Genomic DNA, 21,663 nt, shown 5'->3' with positions numbered 1-21,663 from the left:
TCGGCGTGAGACAATACCGCGGGCTGCGGAGGAGGAGGAGGAGGAGGGAGCAGGCGGGAGCAACCCTCTCTCGCCGCCGATGGGGCCGGGCGGGACGGCGCTGCGGGGCGGGTAGGTGGCTCCGCGGGCTGCTGCCGGCTGGCGCGCACCGGGGAGCGGCCGGCAGAGGCAGGCGAGCCCCGGCCCCGACGGGCGCCGCTGGCGGCGCGGGGGGTTCCATGGAGGACGTGGGGCTGCGGAGCGGACGGGAGCGGCTGGCCGGCGGCGACCCGCGGCTCGGTGCCGTGCTGGTGGAACCGGGACCGGTGGTGGTGATGGTGGAGCAGCGGGCAACGGAGGGCTACAAGCTGGTGGAGGTGCTGCTGACCGGCGGGGCGCCCTGGGGCTTCACCCTGAAAGGCGGACGAGAACACGGGGAGCCCCTCATCATCACCAAGGTGAGAGTCGCCGGGGGAAGGCGGGGGTGGCGGGTCCGCCGGGCTCCATTTTGGCGTGCCCGCGGCGGTGACAGTCCGGCCGTGGCAGCCGGCCCGGCCTGGCCCCGCCGCCTGCCCCCAGCGCACCGCGGGGCTGGGAGGCTGCGGCGGTGGCGCCGCCGGCGCAGGTGCCGCCGGCCCGGCTCCTTGACGGCGATGCCGCCAAGGCCCCGCGGGGCCGTTAGCGCCCGGGGAGCGGGTGCCTGCGAGTGCTGGGGCAGCCGCCGCCGGCACGGGGCGCGTCCGGGCAACAGGTTGTTGGGCGCCGGCAGCCTGGCGGCTCCGACCGCCGGCTTCTGGTCTCTCCCGTTCCCCGCTGCAAACCTCGCGCGGCCGTTGCGGGCGCTGGGAAGCGACTGGGGACTCCGTTGCTGCCAGCGCAGCCCGAGACCCGGCGCAGGGAGGGCCCTTCCCTCCCTCCGGGCTCCTGGCGCAGCAGGGAACGGAGACTGAAACTCCCGGCGAGTTTTTCCCCGCAGCTGTTGCGCTTGCAAATTCAGAATAATTAGAATAACCTTTTGTCTCTCCTCCTTTAAACAAAAGGTCTTGTGGACAGTGACCAAATTCGTACTCCAAAGACGGGGGGCCCAGGGAGGGTCCTGGGTATATATGCACTTTCTGTGGATTTATTTTCTTTTTTTTTCTCATTGCGTTTCTTTTTGGGGTTTGGTGGTTGGTTGGGTTTTTTTTTAATGACCTCGTATATATCACAGATTTAACCTCAGTATATCGAACATAAATACACACATGACTTTTTCTGGAAAATGTTTTCCACCTGATTGAGTTTTGACTTAACCCCCATTCCGAATAACTGTTGATTTTGCTGTTAAGACAGTTTTCTTGTTACACTGTGAAAATATGTTATAATAGATCCATATGTAGTGGAGGTGGGGACACACACACACTCACATCAGTAAAGCACACTTTGTCCAAGATCTGTAGGAAAGATCTATAAGCTTTGTCTACAGGTCCTGTGGATTCTGCCTGTTCCCATTTTAGAAGTGCACAGAGAGTGTCAGAGGTGAACCAAGACCTGTTTTATCCACAGCAGAAATTCTTCTGAGCTTATTTTTAAACGGGTTTTATTGTGAATTGTCCAGTTGGTTTCCCATCTCCCACCTTTGAAACAACTGCGTGATGTACTTTCCAAGTTAGGAGTGTTGAAACAATCTTTTTTTTCTAGAACTCTTCTAGGCTGCTGTTTTTCAAGAAACAGTCACTGTCAGAGGATGTGTATGCTGAAAAATGACTGCGTGTCTGTTGGCCTCCTGCCAGTGCCCTGAATTACAAAATATCAAACCTGGGAGCTTTTGAGGAAAGGAAAAAAAGAGATACTTACTATGTATGCATGAGTTATCGAGTGCCAGATCAAATAATGCCACCTCTTTGGTAGTGGCTAATAAGGGCTACATCTAAAGACTGATCAGCGATATTTATTCGTAATGTTACCTTGCTATTAAGTAACAGGCTTAAGTATTTGTGGCATGAGGATGTGTCTGTGGTATGTGAAGTGTCCCAAGATGGGAACCTTGTAAACTGGGTCTGTTGCAAAGGAATAATTAAGCGGAACCTCAGCCTCGATACCCTATGAAACCACGCTGCTGTGTGGGAGTGAAACCTGGGTCTGTTGGTACGCACCTAGGAAGAAGAGATGACATGCATCTTTGTGTCTAAGGTTTAGAGTGTATTTTCATTTGCTGCTGTGGAATGTAAGCGTATAGAACTGGCTTTGAAACCAGGGACCGCAGGTCGTGTCCTCTGCCTCCCCAGCACTACAGACATCTTCCTCCTGACTTGGCCCACCCATCTCGCTGTCGAGTTTCTTGTTTTCTGTACTGCTGTGGTGCTGGAAAGCTACTGGGAAGAATAATTTAATACCGGCTGCTTAAAACAGTGCTTCCTTGCAGTGGGACATGGGAAGTTCGCCCTTTCTCAGCTGGAGAGAGAGTCCTAGACCGGAGCTACGCGCCCCCTGAGCACCCGCGGGGGTCCCCGGGTTGCCAGGGAAGCGTGGGTGCCGCTTCACCTGCGCTCCCCCGCTCGCTACGGCGTGTGACGCCCCTTCTCGGGTAGCCTGGTCGGTAGGGGAGCCGAGGAACCCGAATCCTTCAAGGATACCTGTGGGAAACCTCCTGGTTTTGTGGATTCCGGCTGCGCGGCGGTGTGAGCGGGCTGTGGAGCTCTGCCGCGCTCTAGTCCCGGGCGGCTCTGGGGGAGGGAAGGAGGGAGGGAGGAGGGATGACGCCAGCTGCCGCTGCTTGGGGAGAGGAATGTGACAAGGTGTGAATGGAGGCTCAGATAGCAGCTACTTAAGGGGGATTTTTAAAGTTCTGCCTGTCTCCTTTCTTACCGCCGTCTCCGCAGCGAGACCAGCCTTTGAAGAAAGTTGCACCTTTATGTAAATGCCGGGGAGCCTGCGGTGTAAATGTGTTCCTGCTTCCCCGAGCTTGTGTGGCACAACTGTCGTCACGGCCGGCAAAGCAGCACCGGAAAGCGCTGTAATTGAAAAATTAGTGAAAAATTAGCGCGCTGTTTATTTTGCAGCGCTTTCTGGGTAGCTCAGCTCTTGGGTGCTGGTTTCTCAGGGCGTGTGGCTATTTCCCTTCCCGCCAGGAAGGCAGATTTTCCTTCTTTTTTTTTAATTACAGGTATCCCAAGGAGGGTCTAGGGCAAGAAGAGCCGCAAAAACTGGGTTTGGGAACTTATTAGCTGGAAACCCAGTCACTTAAAACAAGAGCGTCCTTTGACCCACCAAAGTACCGGTAGTTGGGGAGGGGAAGGCGCGCAGAGGCGAAGGAAACGTGCCCGGCCTCAGCAGGGCGGCGGTGGCTCAGCGAGCGCGCAGCCGCCCGGCAGCGGCCCTGCCGCCGCGGGGTGAGCGGGATTCCGCCCCGCTTCGCGGTGCGCGGGCTCTCTGTCACTGCGGCAGGGCTCGGGGAAGCCGTCCTCAGGCAGGCAAGGAGGTCGCTAGGATGTCAAGCTCACCTGTCAGGCGCAAGTCTTTCTGGTTATCCCTCTCCCCCCGCCCCCTTGCCCTTTTATTGCAGTAGGTACAGAGGAAACCGGTGCGTTATGCTGTTTGCTCTGTCTTTAAACATGACTTTCCCCACCCATGTGCAAGTGGTGTTGATAATATTTAAGGAAAAAGTCTTCTAGGGTAGTCGCTGTGTTGCTTACTGTTATTTTTATAATGTCACTTTAAAGAAAATGCTTAACAATTTTTTTTCTGATGTCTGCATGTGTGTATGATAACATTCCAAAAAACAAAAAAAAATGCCTAAAGGCAGCTTGTTCTTGACTAATTTGACATCTTGAAATGAAGGACTTGATTTTTATAGCAACATATATTTCAAGGGAAGGTGGATTGACAGCTTTGAGAACTTTAATTAGAAATCTCACACGCCTTGCTTTATTTTTTCCTCTTTAAAAAAGAAACAAAGTAAATGCTCAAGTGGAGGGCCTTACTGGAAATAATGAAGTCAAGATACTCAAGCGTAAATCTTGTGAAAATCTCCAATAGTTGCATTATCTTGATAAGATTTACTTTTAAATTACTCTTATCTGAGATGCACGACTTGTAGTCAGTCACAGCATTGAGGGCGGGTGATGGATAGAAAGTTGTTTAACTTCCTGTGGTAACAACATCCTTGGGAACTCTGAAATTGTTCTTCAGTCAACTTTATCCTCACAATGTTTTCATATGTTATTAATGTAACGTTTCAAGAAAGATTGATGTATCATTTAAGTAAATTCCTCTCTAGTGTAAGCTTTACAAGGGCCTACAGCCATACCTCCTCAAGCTATGATCTCATTGCAGGGTAATCAAGGCTGGGCTTGACTGGTATTTCGGTGAGATTTCCAACTGAAACCTGGACTGTTGCAAGTAGTTTTGTTGTTGATTTAGTAGATAGAGTTCTTGTCTCCTGAATCAGTGCTGAATTCATGCCCCAGCTGGAGGTGGTGTCTTTCAAGAAGAAACTGTATGGGACAGTTGAGCCTTTGTTTATTCAGTTCTGTTTTCCTAGTATGCTTCTGTCTGTGTTTAGGTGTGAATTGTAAAGGAACCTAATACCTAGTGTGTAAAGGAATGCTTCTCTATTAATTGGCTGCAGGACTTCTCCATAGGACTTGTATCAATGTATTATTTCAGTAGCAAGTGAAGTGATTAATGCTTTCTTTTAGATAATTCTTTAACCTTTGGCCTTAAACATACTACTAAAAGCAATCACTTGTGTTGCTGTACTGCAACAATATTTAGAGAGGAAAAAAAACCAACATACCTTTAATGGGGCCATATATGAGTTAATCAAATGCGTTTTCAAACACAAATACCAGTTGCCTCCCTCACATCAGGGGTTTGAGATCAGCTGCACCGCTCAGACATTAAAAATCTTTAAATTTGGCTGTTAATCTTGATGTCCAGAAAACCAGCGTCCTGCCAAATTACTGACCACTTCAATGTACATTGTATAAACAGGTGCTTTGTAAGTTATTAGGAGCTGTTGTAGTGTGGCTGACAAAGAAAGTTCTAATCTAGGGCTCGGTATGCAGACAAATTTAATTTACTTTCTTCAGTTGTAGAAAGGTAATGCATGAAGGAATATTTGTTCTGTGTTACTCTATCCACACACATCAACAACATCTAGAATCACTGACTTGTATGGACCATGGTTTGAGCATGTGTCTTAACTGGCAATTTTAAAGGAATGTGTCATATCACTTCTATATTTTTTTTTGAAACTTTTATTCAACTTTTTAACTTGCAGGAGGGGTGTATTGTTTGGCAAAGATTGGTCTGAGTTGGACCTTTTCTGTTAAATTTGATAGTTGAGAAATTTGAGGAAATGCTTATACATTAGCATGAATGTTTTAGGATTAAAATATCTTTGTGTAGCCATTTATCTTTTTTTTTTCCCTTTTCAAATATGTTAGAAGTTGGTGTGGTGTTTTTTTTAGTGCTATAGAAACTGTTCTTGAGTGGTGTTTTTGTTTGGTTGCTGGCTCCCAGGTCTTGATTACTGGAAGAGAGGGGTTGGTTTGCTTTGGTGCAAGAAGATATGATTGCTTTTACTCTAGTAAACTGATTGATGAAGGGAATGCTCTTAACTTTTGTGTTTTCATGGCTGTTGAATGAGCTCTCTAAATATGCATGTTAATTTATAGGTAGAATGGAGCCCACCACACTCATGTGTGCTGCGAGTGGTCTGGGCTTGAAGCTCAAGAGGGGGTTGTTTTAGCAAGAGCCTTAACAGTTGAAATGCCACCTGTATTGGAAATTGCATTTTAAGTCTGTTGTGATATTGTTATGGGTGATGTAGAAACCGTAGGGAGTTGAAATGAGGGGATGGGTTAAAAGTCTTGTAGCTGATGAAGTTTTAGTCAGTCATGTGGTGCTTAGAAGTCAACAGTGCCAGAGTGCCACTTAAGAAACAGTGTGGCACTTGTGGTCCTGAACTGCAGTTTTCTCTTGTACATTTCAGGACAGAAATCCTCAGAACACTGTGTTTAAAACACAAACTAAGAAACTTCTTTACAACAAGCAAACTTTTTTACTTTTGGCAATAAGAGTTGCTTCCAAATTGCTTGTTTTCCTCTCCTCTGCATTTCTCAACTTCTAGCTAGTTAGGCAGAAACTATCAACTATCTATCATGATATTTTAGTTAAAACCAAGCCAGAAGCATTCATGTCTGTGTAGTCTGGCAGAGGAATTGGTGTTTTGTGGGAATACTTACTGCTGTATGAGTTAGATAGCATGATTACTTATTTGTATGTTTATTAATTTAGTCTGTTGAAAGGACAGTATAAACTTCTTTTGTCATGAGTGTCTGTTGCTACTTTTCTGTATGAATTTTGGATGCTACCATAGACATTAGCATAAAAATAAAAGACTAGCAAGAGACCTTGTTATTGTTTGCTGTTGTCAGAGGATTGCCAGTAATGTCATTTATTACCTACCTACCCACCATGCCTGTGTTTTTGGGTTTAAGAGGACACAACAATGTGGGCTTATGTGGTATTTATTCCTACGTAGCATATTTACACAATATGCTGTGTATATTTTTTTTTCCTGTAGAACTTGATTCATTACATATTCTCCTGATTAATGAATGAAGTATGGGAGTGTGGAAAGAACAAGGCAAATGGGAAATGAAACCTGGTTATGTATAGATTAAACAACTGCTTAGTGGTAACCAAGCCAACGTGGCAGATACATCAGCTTTTTTTTTCAGGAAAACCATTTTTGTGTAGTCATATTATGCATTTGTAACCTATATGGAGAACACCCAATGTGTGTGTGGGTGTTTATGGATGTAGTGTTGTGGGTGACTTTATTACAGAAGTTTGAGAGAGGTTCCAGCCATTAAGCAGACTTTTTTTTTTAACGTCCTGTATATGTAAGTGATACAGTGCATGAAGAGCTTTCTAGAGAGGTGAAGTAAAAATTGTCACTATTATGTTGAGACTTCATCTGTTTAATCTACACAAACTTGTTTTCTGTTGTGTTTGGAGCTTCTTTGATATAAAGTCGACTGAGTTTTTAAAAAAAATGTATATATAAAGGTATGATCACCTCTCTCAAACTTCTGAAAGTCTTTCTTGGGTTTTGGTTGTGTGTGGTTTTGTGGTTGGTTGGGGTTTTTTTAATATCTCCTTAAGATAAGAATAAAAAAACACAGAAGCTTTCTCATTCTACATAGTGTGGTATTTTCAGTTTCCTAAAGGTTATGCAGCAGGTATGCTGCACTGTTCTCCCCTGCCCTTCCCTCCCCTAGGAACAGCATGGCCACTCTGGTGGTGGGTTTAGTAGTCCTAATTTTTGTACTTCCTGCAGCTTCACAGGTATGGTCAAATCAGAGCAAGATGGAATTTAGGGTTTACAGAATGAGTCACTTTCCGTTTAAATTAGTTCATCCGGTGATAGATGTCTACAAAGTTTTGAACTGTAACCAGGTTTTAAATTCACCTCAATATACTTGGAGAGCAAGTTGGTATCCCTTAAGTTTTACCAAGCAGCAGACTTGCTTGGACTTGGCTGTATGTTTTATAGCAGTAGGTATCTTTGGAAAGAGATTTGTATTGTTTGCATTAACCAGACTTACATGCTCTGAATTGCTGTCAGCTGTGTGAGAAGCTGAGGAAGCCTGTGCTTGATGCACCTCCAGATGCTTACATAGGTAGCTGTACTAAGGGGAAATATACTCAAGCACGATTGCTGTCCATGTATTTGCAATGTGTGTGGCTATACCCCAAACTCTTGGAAAGTTCTTTATTTTTCTGATTGTGCTTTGTTTCTGAACATCACAAAAACCTAGCTTTTCAGTTTGTTTATCCAGCTTACCAGGGGAGAGTCATAACCTACCAAGGAAGGCTGTGCTTAGTCTCTCTCAGGAGAGAACTTCCATTCCCTGTAAGTTAATACAGTATCGGTATTCAGTCTCTTGAGTAATTCAGAGCATTCTTGCTAAGTGCTGGTCAGGTCACCGAGATAAGAGAAGGGCTTCTGCAACACAGCAAGTTATGGGGGCATATTCTCAGTGGCTCTGCATGTAGCTGAGGGTCATTGTGGAGTAGTGAAATCCTTAAGGCAGAAAGAGCTGACTGGTAAATGCAGCAAATTGTTGCTCTGAGAAACTAAATAGCTTTTGTCAGGTATGCAAGTCTTGGATTTGCTCTTAAAGTAGAAACAGATGGAGCAGAGTTTTTGATGATAGAAAAGAGGTGGCTATTTCAGACTTCTCAACCCCAATGAAACCGCAAAATCAACCTGAAAGCTTTAAACTGTTTCGGCTAAGGCACAGCAGCATTGTCACTGGGGAAAGCTTCACCTCATGCGTCCCTATGCTTCTCCTGCCTTATCCCTTACAGAAAGGAAGCCTTCCTTCTTCCCCTCTCCCACCAGCTCTGCTTTCTCCCCTTTTAAATCTCTCTCCCCTTTTCTAAATTCTTATATGCTTTGAAATATTTAAATTCTACTTATTTACATGCGTCCATCAACTTATGATACATGGGTTAGGAAATACGTTGTCATGTTTCTTAGAGAATTTCTAAAGAACTGTACTTGGCAAGAAGGTTTTTGAAGCATGCAGAGTGGCCCATTGTTCAAGGGGTAAAAAATAGTCTCAGTGACTGAAAGCTGGAAATAGGGAATGAGCAGAACACTACTGCTGTGCTTGAGAGACTGTGCCCCTTTAGATAGACAGTTGGAATGAAACTTCACCTGACCTCACAGTAATTTTTCTACCTGAATGGCACTTTTTAGAAGGCAGATGGATTGTGATCAAGGGTCCTCTCCTTATGTGGAGAATGGCTTTATCTGATACTTTCTTTGCTCCAGGCTCTTAGCTGGTTCCATTGGTCATGTTTCTGAGATCTAGAGCGTTCCTGTACTCACAGTAGTCCAGTCCTTTGCGTGGCTGTCATCTGCAGCAGGGTTTGTAATGTTCCGGTAATAGCGGAGAGGCGGTTATCTCTCTGCAGTTTGGCAGAGATTGTAAGAATGCTCTTGCTGATGTGTGAAGCTGAATTCAGTTCAGTTTTGTTGAAACTGTGGCATAACCTGGTGAAACTATATTTAGAGTTTTTTTAATGGAAATGTGTTAACTGCATTCAAGTTGTACTTTCTCTTCTAAATGTAAAGAGATCCAAATATTAGTAAAACTTACTTGAAACAAAATCCAGAGCCTTGTAAAATGACTATGGACCTTAATTTTAGAGTAGGAAGTTCTTTATCCTCATTTCTTATGTGTTCTCTCTGTAACGGGCTTGCAGTCAAGTCCAAATAGCTGAAGTGGAGCATGAGAATTTGTTCAAAATTTGTTCAAAAGTGAAGTACAGGTGCCAAATGCTGACTTTTAAATCGCAGTTTCAGAACTTTTCTTTCCAGTAAAATGGACAATTGTTTTCAAAATCCCTTCACAAAACTATAAAACCAGATTATTTTGGATTTTTTTCTGTCTCTAGAGATAAAACCTACTTTATTATGCACTTGCTTTGAAAGCTTCCAACATAAAGTAGGAAACAAAGCAGTATCTCCCATTTTCCTGAATACATATAAACTATTCTGTGCTCTTTAGGAAGCAAACCTCTAATATAGTTCAGTGAATACTGTAAGAAGTTACTGTTGAGAGGTAACTACTTTATTTGGAAGCTGAGCATTTTTCAGTAAAATACTGTAATCTTTTAGGATAGTATAATAGAAACATGATTTCACGGTGAAGGAAGTGAAACGCTTCCTACACAGTATCAGTTAGTCATCACTGTGTTATTTTTCTTAAACAAATTAGATGCAAAAGTGAGTTTGTGGGTGTTTAGCTGGCTCATATCTGATAGAACAAATTCTCCAAGTTCTGATGAGTATTTGGATAACGAAATCATTACAGTATGGTAAATTGCTTTGTTTCCCCTACAAATACCTATTGTTGATCCAGGAGAAAAAATGACATTAAATTTTCATTAGAGATATTTGCAGTTGTCTTTTTTTAAATGCAGTAGCAAAGCATCCATTTCATACTCATTCATTCAAATGAAAGATGCAAATATGCTGTGTTGATATAAGGTAGTGTTTTGTTGGGAGTAATTTTAAGGTAACAGGGAAAACTTGAAGCTTTATATATCTGTTAAATGTAATTAATGTGTAGAATAGTTAAGTCAAGATTTAAGAGAAATGTCTGCTTCCGAAATCTGCATTTATAAACAATTTGTAATCTGTTTCTTACATGACTATTTTGTTAAAGTGCCTTTATTTCTAAATATAAAGGGGTCTTTAGAATTAAAAAGCAGTATCTTGTTTTGGGGATGGAAGATGTTGTATAAATACTGGATTCTCTTAAGTGCAGCTTTCATGCCATAATGTTACTTATATTCTGAAAGCAAAAGAGAGGGCAGAACTTTCAAGCTCTAAGGTAAACTTTTTTTGCCCTTTTAGACTATGTATACTTAATGCACAAGAACTTTTGTGTTACTACTTCTTTTTCCTTTCCCTTGTTTTGTAAAAGGTGAAACCAAACAATTTGCTCCCCCGTGTCTAAAAGTCAACCCATGTTGATTTATTGGTAAAATAAATTTTATTTTGACAGTCTTCACCTTTTGGGAACTTGATGTTTTTCATGACTGCTGGGGGGAGATTGCTATCCAGAGCAGGGAGGAGGGCTGTGCCTTTCCTGACACCTTGGAGACCTGAGGAGTTTCTGTGATTGCTCAATCTGATGGTAGGGAGGGGTTTAAGGCATGTCACTTGTTGCTCAACTGAATTTCTTCTGGTTGATTAAGGAAATCATCATCTTTAAAAAGATCATAGCAAATGACCTGTTATGTCAAAGGTGTAAGTGACTGAAATGTGAAGGTGGAGAGGTGCTTTAGTGGTGGTTTGGTTACGTGAATCCAGTAAAAACTGTGAGTTTGTAAAGCTTCAACAGAAAAAACCTGTGAGATGCAAGGAACTGGAAATGCTAGTGAATTGGAAATCTAGTAAACACCTCCTTTGCCACAGGGTGTCTGTGTGGGGTTGTCTGGCATCTTTGCCTCAGTCTCTGGTGTTGGATAGGTATAATGCTATTTCCTGACTTCACAGAAGTCTGTTCCTCAAGAAACAGGTCTGACACTGGAGATCAGCATCTGCCCCTTCAGTCCCCCTTGTCAGAAAGCTGTAGACTGTGGTGATGTCTCCCCTCAGCCTCTTCTTCTCCAGGCTGAACAAACCACGGGACTTCAGCCTCTCCTCATAAGCCTTCCCCTCCAGACCCTTCACCATCCTCGTTGCCCTCCTCTGGGAACTCTCCAGTAGTTTTGTGTCCCTCTTGTGCTGTGGCACCCAAAACTGCACATAGCCCTCGAGGTGAGGCTGCACCAGCACAGTGGGACAGTCCCCTCCCTGTACTGGCCAGAAATGCTGTGCTTGATGCACCCCAGGATATGGTTGGCCTTCCTGGCCACCTGGGCACACTGCTGGCTCATGGTTAACTTGCTGTTGACCATGACCCCCATCTCAGCATGGCTGGCCTCCAGCATCTGACCCCCAGTCTGTATGAGCACAGGGCTGCCTCTTCCCAGGTGCAGGATCTGGCACTAAACTTCATGCTGTTGGTGACTGCCCAGCTCTCTGATCTGTCCAGGTCTCTAAGGCTTCTCCACCTTCAGTGGAGTCAACCGCTCCTCCCAATGTGGTGTCATCTGCAAATTTACGTAAGACACCTTCAAGTCCTGTGTCCAGGTTGTTTATGAAAATGTTAAAAAGAACTGGTCCTAAAATGGAGCCCTGGGGAACCCCACTAGTGACTGGTCACCCACAAGATGTAACCCCATTTACTGTCACCCTCTGGGCCCAACTGACCCTTCAGCCAACTGCCCATCCAAGGCAAAGACTTTATAGCCTTTCTAGTAAAACCCAGAACTCAAATACATTGAAACCCTAGGAGTACATAGATAGAGTTGTCTTTAAAAGGCTATAGTTATGCAATTCTCTTAGGAGAGACAAAACAATATTGCATATCTCCAGCATTTGTCATAAAGTATATATAATGAAGCATACAATTTGATTTCTTTTCACAAAATAACCCCCACCACATACCCCAAATGCACAGTTGCTCCCGGTGCCTCAGAGAAGTAGAAGAGATGGAGTGAGACAAGTTGTTGGCAGCCGAGTGGGAGGGGAGGGGAAAAAAAAAAAGCAATGTGGACTTCATATATAAAAGGCCAACCAGATATTTGAATCTGAGATCTGAAGTGCTTGTTAGCCTAAAGCTTCATAAGGAAGTATATTTTTTAGCCAAAACACTTGTCCTTGCTGACCACTTGAATTCCCTTCAGCTTCTGATGACTGACCAGTTATTTGCAGCTCCCTGATAGGAACGCGCTGTCAGTGGTTAGAAGACCTGATGGTCAATTTATGGTTGATCATTGTCTCAGGGAATAATGTAGGATACAAGTTTCAGCTGAATGAAGGGAGCATGTTATGTGTTTCCTTCTCACTACACACAAACTTACAAATTTAGCTGCTTTATCTGTCCATCCTCCACGCTACTTGGAGGCTACTGTTTGCTCCAATACAGTGTGTCAGTGGTTGCAATCACCTCAGGATTCAACCTAAAGGTGCTGGTCTGGTGTAGACTTTACATCCCAAATCCAGTGCTGCAAACAGTAGACGTTTAGCAACCTAGTTTGTTTTGCTGAAAGCTGACTGGGGAAATGTTGCATGAGCAATTTAATTAGCTGATTAGAGGGAGTGGAGATGAGCAGCAGGGAGTGGCAATAGCGGGCTGTGCAGTCACACGCCCCACTGTGACTTACAGGCTGTTGTCCATCTGACCTGCAGTGAAATTAATTTGCAGTTTGGAAGTAACTTTAGAAAATAGGGGATAATCATTTATGACTTCTGAGCTTTTATTAATGAGCAGTCTGAATCCAGACCTGTACTCTTTCTTCATCCTGTAGCGTCAACAAAACTACATCCAGCCCTCTTCTGAGGACAAGATGGACACTACCTGTTACTAAGATCCCAGTAAAAACAAAACATTTTTGCTTGCTTTAAGTTTTTTCTACCAAATAATACTTCACATATGAAAAGCTAGGAAAAGATGTTAACTAACACTAAATTAAGTTTCAACACATTACAACTACATTTGCGTATGTTGTGGGTACCGCTTTGTCTAAAGGCTTGGAATTTCCTGGGATATTTGATTGATGATAGTTGCAGTTTAAGGCCAGGTTTTCTTCTCATGGAATTCTAAAGGAGTCTCTGTGAGGGGTTTTTTTGTGGTTTGTTTTGATATGGCATTTTAAAAAATAGTTGTATAACTTTTAATAACATACAGCTAGAGATTATTACTTTAAATATGTTTTTGAACTTTGGACTGCAAAGCTTTCCTTTGGATTTCTGATTCGTTTAACCTTTTTGTAGCACTTCCAGTGCCAATTTAACTACTTGGTCACTGAAAAGCTGCATCTAGATCTAAACTCTTGGAAAAGATTTCAAGGAAATGCCTTCATGGATGTGTTTGACACTGTTAAATGAGACTGGTTTCTGCCTTCTAAGTAACAGTTGCAGTCAGTGTCCTGAAAATGACCTCCCCTCCACTCTCAAAATCAGCAGGTCTTTAGGCACTGGATGGTAATTCTTTTTTTGTAGTAAATCCATGAGAGGAAGGAGAAAGCATGCTATTTGGCCATGAAACTTGGCATGTTGTGATGTATGCTTGTAACCGGTGTGGGCTAGGGTTGTATATAAAGCACTCAGTTACAGCACTCTTTTTTTTATTTTTTTTTTTACAGAGGGATTTGCTGTGTGATTTTTAGTCTTGTAATTGATTTTGTGTTTCTTAAAAAAAAAAAAAAGCGAGCTTTTATTTTTCTCAGTTTCCAGGGACATGTTAAAGCTGTCTCTCCTTTCCAGTGCTTGGTTTCAACCTTTTCTGAATTTCCTGTAACTTGTTTCAGTTTTAGCTCTTTCTTTTCTGGAAGTCTTTATCCTTTGTTGTTCTCTTCACTTGAGTGGTTCTTGACTCAATTCAAGACACAGAATCTTCCTTCAGCAATTTCTCTTGCTTTGCTATTTCTATCCCTAGCTCCACATGCTTTGTCTTTTTCAGCCATGTGCCGTTTGGCTTATATGACCCCTTTCCTTTTTCCTTGGCACATCTCTGCTTAAAGCTCTAGGCCTAGAAAATGTTTAGCAAGGAGTATCTCCTCACAGGGCTTGCAGTTGGCACATCTAATAGCTCAAAGCTTTCAAGCTCAAGCAACATAAGGTATATATATGCATGTAGTCAACCAGGACGCATGCTGGATGCTGTCAGATGTAGTCCTTTTACAGAAGCAGGGGTCACTGGGGTGTTTCAAAGTAAGTTGTCAGCTTTGCTTTTTAAGGTAAGCATTTATTTCTTTATTTTATTTCTTCCTCTGTTTCTTGGAACTGGGTGAACTATTTCAGTTTAAGAACATTGAGAGTTTGAGGCTGACATGCACAATAGACAGTTTCTGCCTAACTAATGTATACTGTGTGATTTAGTCTGGGTGATCCTGCTCTGGCAGGGGTGTTGGACTCGATGGTCTTTTAAGGTCCCTTCCAACTCCTAATGTTCTGTGATTCTGTGAAATGGCAGATTCATCAACTGCTGAAAGAAAATATGAGTTAATGATGGGAAGCATCAAACAACTTTGATTAGTGAAATGCCTAAGACCACTGTGCTTGATTACCAAAATGGATCTTAGAGTAAGACTTAACAATGACTTTTGCCAAACCGTGGCTTTGATACTACTTTATTAAAAAGAAGCAATATGAGGGTAACAAAAAGATGACTGCAGTTGTTTGTATTGAAATTTATGGTGCAATGAAGAAGTTGTGGGGTTTTTTTCTTTTTTTTTTTTTTTTTGGGTAGTTGTGTTCAAAATGAGTCATAGAATCATCATAGAATCATAGAATAGTCTGGGTTGGAAGGGACCCCAAGGATCATAGAGTTCCAACCCCCCTGCCACAGGCAGGGCCACCAACCTCCAGGTCTGGATCTACACAAGGTTGCCCAGGGCCCCATCCAACCTGGCCTTGAACACCTCCCGGGACGGGGCATCCACTACTTCTCTGGGCAGCCTGTCCCAGCACCTCACCACTCTCTGTAAAAAAAACTTCCCCCTAATATCTAATCTAAACCATCCTTCCTTTAGTTTTAATCCATTCTCCCTTGTCCTGCCAGTGTCTACCCTTTTAAAAAGTTGATTTCCTCTGCTGTTTGTATGTTCCCTTCAGGTAATCAGTCCTCTTGTTTCATTTAGAGGCAGTGTAAGTACAACAGACTGGGAGAGTATCCCGAGTGTTGGAGTGCCTCAGTGCGCGTAACTTACCTCTGACTCGTGCAGCTGAGATGTCTCATGCAGGTTTGGTTTTGAAGGGAAGTGTGTCTAGTGAGGTTAGTGGATGTTTTTTAGTGTTTGATGATACTTGTCCAGGTGATGATTCAATTGTAGCAAAGCACCAGCGGAATGTTTCTCCTTCTTTGAGGTATTCTGAGAGTTATTTCCCTTTCCGATTCGGGTGTGAGTCGAGGCAGGAGGAGAATGGTGTATTAGTTACACATTTTAAAAAGCAGAAGTAACTTTAATGTATGCTGACAGAAAAGGAATTTTCCATTCTTGAGTACATATTATTCAAAGCTGGAAGTTTTGGAAGGAAAGCAGGAATACCTTATGACCTCTAGCACATTCCAGAGTGAGTTTTTGTTGTTTTGTTTTTAAGACCGCTTCAAATGCATTTTGTTCTTACCTAATTTAAGTTCACAAATCCATTTCACAAACCAACCAAAAATCTGATGATGGATGCCAATTTTTTGGGAGTTTCAGGGTTATATAATTAAAACTAAATCTCAAAGTTTTATTTACTAAATGCTGGACCTCAATCACAAAGCACTGCAACGCTGCTTCTCCACCCCCCTGTAAGCTGTATCTGTTCTAGCATTTCTCATTGTAATACAATGCAAGTTGTGCACGTGGGATGGGGACTCTCTTAGAAGGCAACAAGAGTCTAGGATTATTTTTTTTTTAAGAGTCTGTCATGTGAAGTTTAAGATGCAGTGCCATCACAAAAAAGGGTGTGTGGTCTTGGGTCTTAGAAACAAGGGTATAGGTGGTGTTTTGTTTTGGTTTTTTTTTTTTTAAATCTGGTGTGTTAACAGCTGACATAAGCTCCCAGGTTATTAAGAGGATGTTGAAAATTGAGTAAGGTGCTGGAAAGTCTGAAGAAGAGAAGGCTCCAGGGGGACCTTATAACAGCCTTCTAGTACTTGAAGGGGGTCTACAGGAAAGCTGGGGAGAGACCTTTTACAAGGGCATGTAATGATAGGATGAGGGGTAATGGCTATAAACTGGAACAGGGTAGATTTAGACTAAATAATAAAGAAGAAATTTTTCATTATGAGAGCGATGAGGCCCTGGCACAGACTGCCCAGAGAAGCTGTGGCTGCCCTCTCCCTGGCAGTGTTCAGGGCCAGGTTGGATGGGGCTTTGGGCAGCCTGGTGTAGTGGAGGGTGTCCCTGCCCACAACAGAGGGGGTTGGAACTAAGTGATCTCTAGTTGGTCCCTTCCAACCCACACCGGTCTGTGATTCTATGAAAAAGTGAGGTAAGTGCTACTTAAACACTGACAAAATATATTTTACGTGAGGAAATTGAAATGCAGACCAAAATTCAGTGGATTTTAAATTTAACAAACATTCAGAAGAACCTTTTCACAGTGAGGGTGACAGAGCCCTGGCACAGGCTGCCCTGGGAGGTGGTGGAGTCTCCTTCTCTGGGGATATTCAAGACTCGTCTGGAAGCCTATCTGTGTGACCTGTCCTAGGGAGCTGCTTTGGCAGGGGGGTGGACTCAATCTCTGGAGGTCCTTTCCAACCCCTTCAATTCTGTGAATCTGTGAAGACTTGCCTTCTTTGAAATAATAGTTTCTAACCTTAAGAGCAAAGTTCTAAGGCATATTGCTTATTGATTTCTGTTGCTTGGTGGTCTGGTGGGTTTTCTTTGAAAGCAAGTTACTGGGCTCACTGTCAGTGTAGCTGGAGAAGAGTTCAGAAATAAAGTTGGACTGTGAACTGATAGACCCTTTCACTATTTTGTCCATTCATGGGTATTTAGTTTCTGAAGAAACAGAAATGGACATTGGGATTCCAAACAAAAAAAGCTTTGAATTGTGTGGTGGGAGGAGAGTAAATGCTAGTAAATCATGAGATCTGTAACCTGTGCAGCTGTTAATTAGTCACAGGGGACTTGAACAGTGAAACTTGTGAGTGGTACCATTCAGGTTAAGTACAGGAAGAAATGGGTTTTGTTTTGCATTGCATTGTGTTTGCAGGATACTCGAATGAAAATATGTAGCTTTGTTGGTAGTTAAACACAGCTTTGAATCCCTGTTTTTCCATGATCATAAGATTGTTTATGTAAGATATGAGGTCAGATCTTACCCTGAAGTAGTACAGTGTTTTCATTTATCAGTTAAACTCCAGATGACTTTTGAGATTAGAGCGGGTAGTGGTTTGAATGTCTTCTGTCATTCCTTATATTTTATCTTTTTTTTTTTTCTCCAAAGGACAAAAATTTATTCAGTAGTTGTGTAAAAAATCTTACTTAGATGCAAGTTGTAATTAATGGTTCAACTTAATTTTATATCGTTATATAATGTTTCTGTATTTTGTGTATTTTCTTGCTCTCGTCAGGTCTATTCTTACCCTTATGTTTATTGTTTGGAGGTAAAGCTTTCTTAAAATGGCCTGTTCTCTTTTCAAAGGGCCCACTTCAGCAGTGAAAATAAACTCCTTGAAATAGTTAGTGTTGAAAATGAAATTGTATTGTTTTTTTAATTTGGATTCCTTCGTTTTCTTATTACTTGTACCGTGTCTTTAATTCTCTCTGGTATTTTGGTGCACTGTCCCTCATTATGTGTAAATGTATCATAGAATCACAGACTGGTTTGGGTTGGAAGGGACCTCAAAGACTATCTAGTCCCAGCCCCCCTGCCACAGGCAGGGACACCCTCCACTAGACCAGGTTATCCAAAGCCCCATCCAACCTGGCCTTCAACACTGGCAGGGAGGGGGCAGCCACAGCTTCTCTCAGCTGAATCATATTCTGTTTTTAATGAAAACAAAAGATGATGTGCTGTACACTGTGTAGGGACACGTTAAAAGTTCTTTGGGATGAAGCCACTGAGGTTTGTTATACATTTTATTCAAGATCCTCCCCATGTCAGTAGAGGCCTACAGTTCAGTGAAGTTTTGTTGGTGTATAACCACTTGTCAGGGATTTCGTTTCTGCTTTTGAGTTGAGATTATTTCCAGATCCTAGAAAATCAGCTATGTAATAAAATTAAAAAAATTCCTTTTCAAAACAGATGCCTGAAAAGATACTGATTCTTCTTGTGTGTGTGGATGTTGAGTCAAACAAAAATCTCTTTTTGTCTGAAGAATCTCTGTCAGCCACAGGATTTTTCTCGTGCCCTTTTTACTGATTTATCTGTGTGTGTTCCTTGGAAAAATTTGAAATAGTCATTGCATAATGAAAACAACAGAACAGTGTGTGTAAGAATGAGCTTCTGTGTGTTGAATTGCCACCTACCTTTTTTCACCTGTAGAGCAACTTCATCTTACTCCTTGAAGCATGTTGGCAAACTGTTCAACTAAGATACTGCAAGTAGTGACATGGCAGTAGGAAGAAGTATTTGAAGCAGACATTATATCAGTGCAGTAACACGCTGGGTATTGCTCAAAGGTAAGCTAAGTAAACAGTGCTTAGAGGATTGTACAGTGCAAGCAGCCTATCTTTTTTTGAAAACTAGATCTGGTTCTTCTGGTTCCTGTGCACTTACTGTCAAATATTGTCTGTCTTTTCGGCAAGCAGTGTATAATCTAAGTGGAAAACACCTCTAGAGTCCTCTACTTCTTTACATTGATGGGACAGAGTAACCACTTCTGTAAGACTGGATAGCTACTGTTACTTTGGCAAAATGGCCAAAAACGTATGGAAGCAGTCTGTGACATAGTAATATTCATTAGCCTGCAAGTGTTAATCAACCTTTGAGACTTGCATTGAAGATGGTAATAGTATAAGCACCAGACAGGATTATGGATTTGAACCCTTGTGCAACTACTTGTAGCCTTTTGCAACTAGTGACTAAATCTGCTAGTGGTGGCTTCCCAATTTCCTAAGAAATGCCAAGTAACTAAGTACAGCCCTACAGCATAAAGCGTGGTGTTCTGAAAGATGGCATCTGGCAAGAAAGCTTGTGGGCACACTGCCTGTTCTTTGGTGATGTGAAATTTACCTACCTTTAGCAAAGCAAGATGTAGCCCCTCCACTCTTACCCCTGTGGATCATAAAATAGGTTAAAGCGTAATGTTGTCCACTTTGACTTGGTTTAAGCAACCTACTCTTATGGTCTGTAGACTTCACATTGAAAATGAAACAAGAAGTGCTTGAAGAAAATGTTGAAGTGCTTTGTTCCCTTAATAAATGTTTTTGAAGATTGAAGGGTAAAGGTCTTCAACTTGAGTCTGAACTGTACCATGGCAACAAAAAACTTGTTTGTTCTGCTGAGTCCTCTCAGATTCCTCTCAGAGAGGTCAGCCAGACCAACAACATGCTGGAAGATACCTGAAGAATACAATAGCAAACCTACTGAAGCCTTACAAGTATGTAACTTCTTGAAGGTAAAAAGCTGTGGTCTCATACTGGAAATGCTCAGCCACACAGCTGTGGGATTCGGTACGCCACGTTTAAAGACAATACCACAATTTATGTGGGGGTGGAGACCTGTGAGGGTGTGCAGCAGCACTGGAGGTAATGACACAAGTTCACAATAGCAGCAATTTGTGGTTATCTCGATGGCTGTATCAGTTTTGTGCTCATAGGTCTGACAAGGAAATCTTCCTCAGGGAGTCTGTGTCATGCTCATGTACGGTCGCTCTGTCACAACCTGGCTGGAGTCATCTTTGTGACTCCTTGAGCGTGGGAGGTGTATGAAGGCATAGTTTCTGGTTGCTTTGTAGTTTCAGAGGGAAAGATCTGTGGGAAACAAATGTGGCTAATACATTTGCAAATGTGATGGGCTCTTAACATGCGGGTCATGAACTGTAATGATGCATTTGACATCCCTGCTGATGAGGAAAACATCTTGATCCTGCTAATCAAAGATTTCCATCAAGAGCTAGACATAGTTTTTTCCTGATTTGCTGCAGTCTGTGTAATGACTGTTGCAGGAACATTACCATGTATTCTCAGAGAGCAGCTTCTAATTTGTTTCACATCTTAACTTCCATACATTTAGAGAGAACCAGTCAGTATTCTCAATGCTGAGAGAACATGCCCTGCTGGTTCACAGGCAGGGGGAAATACTTATAGGGTAGCTCTGGAAAGCTTAGGAGACCAGTTATTTCAACTGAAGCTATCTTGCCTAGCAAGATTCCTGGTCATTTTATTTAAGTGTGCATTTATGGAGTCACTGCAAGTAAGAAGAAAGCTTATGTGAAATATATTTATTTAGTCATAAGTTCATGTGACTAGACTGATTTTATTTGGTCCCAACTTGGCCTCGATACTCTGAGCTTTTGTAAGATCTGGGTATTTGCTAACCTTACATAGGGATTGGACTTTCATTTTCCTTATGCAGCTTTAAAGTTCTCAGCTGAAATTACTTTATTTCATAAATTATGACTCTTTTCATAGACGAGTCTGTCAGTGATGAGCCTGTCAGTATTCCCTGAGAGACTAGTGATTCATGTACTCTCCAGCCCAAACCAGCGAGCATGATAAGCTGACTGTGTTTTCATGTGGCTAACTCTCTTTTAATGCATATAATTATACAGGTCAGTATCAATCCGTTGCATTTTTTTCAACAGCTTCTGTTTGGCATTTAAATAAGCTTAAACTAGTCTTACTGTTCCACGTACAATGTTGCCATGAATTTTTCCAGGCTAAATGGTATCCTACAGTTCAAGGATTTTTACAGAATGAGTATATTACTTTTATATCTTTCCCTTCATCATTGGATGTGTTTGTCCTCGTTGCCAGACTCAGAGCTCTGGTGCTTGTAGCTCCTTCATTTGAGATAGCCACCCTATGAATATCTGTTTTACAGATGCCATTTTCCAGTGCTGTTTTTGAAAGTCTGTTTGCTCTTGAAAACAACATCTGCTACTCCTGACTATCGCCGTATCGCTGGGAGACAGCGTGACCTTGCGCCACTTTCTAAAAATGCCTTACCTGTAATTGTTGAGAGTATCCTTTATTTTGAAATCAGAAAGGAAATGATGTTTTGTTAGTCTTGACTTGCTGACAGTATGCATTTTATGGTAGCTATGGCATAGCCAGTTTAATGTGCTGGTTGTCTTACTGTTTTTTTCCCTCCTTCACCCTGCCTTCCTCCTCAGCATCTTGAGGCAGGAATATTGTGTGGGTGTTGATGTCTCTTGTATCTAGGAGCATGAGGACAGCTGTAGTGAGTAGGGACAAAGTCTACTGGACCTTGTTTGCTGGTTTTGGAAGTAGCTGGGAGCATAACTGGTGAATGGTTCTGAGCAGCACAAGTATGGTGTAATATTTCTAAATTATTTTTTCCCCTCTTTCCTTTTGATACAGTCTGTTAATAGTCAGCAAGTTAGGGTTGTCTGGTTCATCCATACCTGCTTTTAAGAAAAGGTGCTGCTTTACACACCT

The 21,663-nt window shown here is 42.5% G+C and overlaps 1 protein-coding gene across 2 annotated transcripts in view; it reads left to right on the top strand.

The window, feature by feature from the left end:
* Window positions 1–218: 218 nt before the first annotated feature.
* Window positions 219–21,663, top strand: part of SHROOM2 (shroom family member 2) — a gene marked incomplete at both ends in the record, with an annotated part of 122,037 nt that continues 100,592 nt past the window's right edge. For both annotated transcript variants that reach the window (XM_084279113.1, XM_084279112.1), the window contains one exon: window positions 219–437. In XM_084279113.1, coding sequence (XP_084135239.1) covers window positions 219–437 — 219 coding nt within the window. The remainder of the gene's footprint in view (window positions 438–21,663) is intronic.

The sequence above is a fragment of the Gallinula chloropus genome (assembly GCF_964237585.1).
Source record: "Gallinula chloropus genome assembly, chromosome: 1".
Lineage (NCBI taxonomy): Eukaryota > Metazoa > Chordata > Aves > Gruiformes > Rallidae > Gallinula > Gallinula chloropus.
Note: the sequence above shows the minus strand (reverse complement) of the source record. Positions and strands in the feature narration are given on the sequence as shown.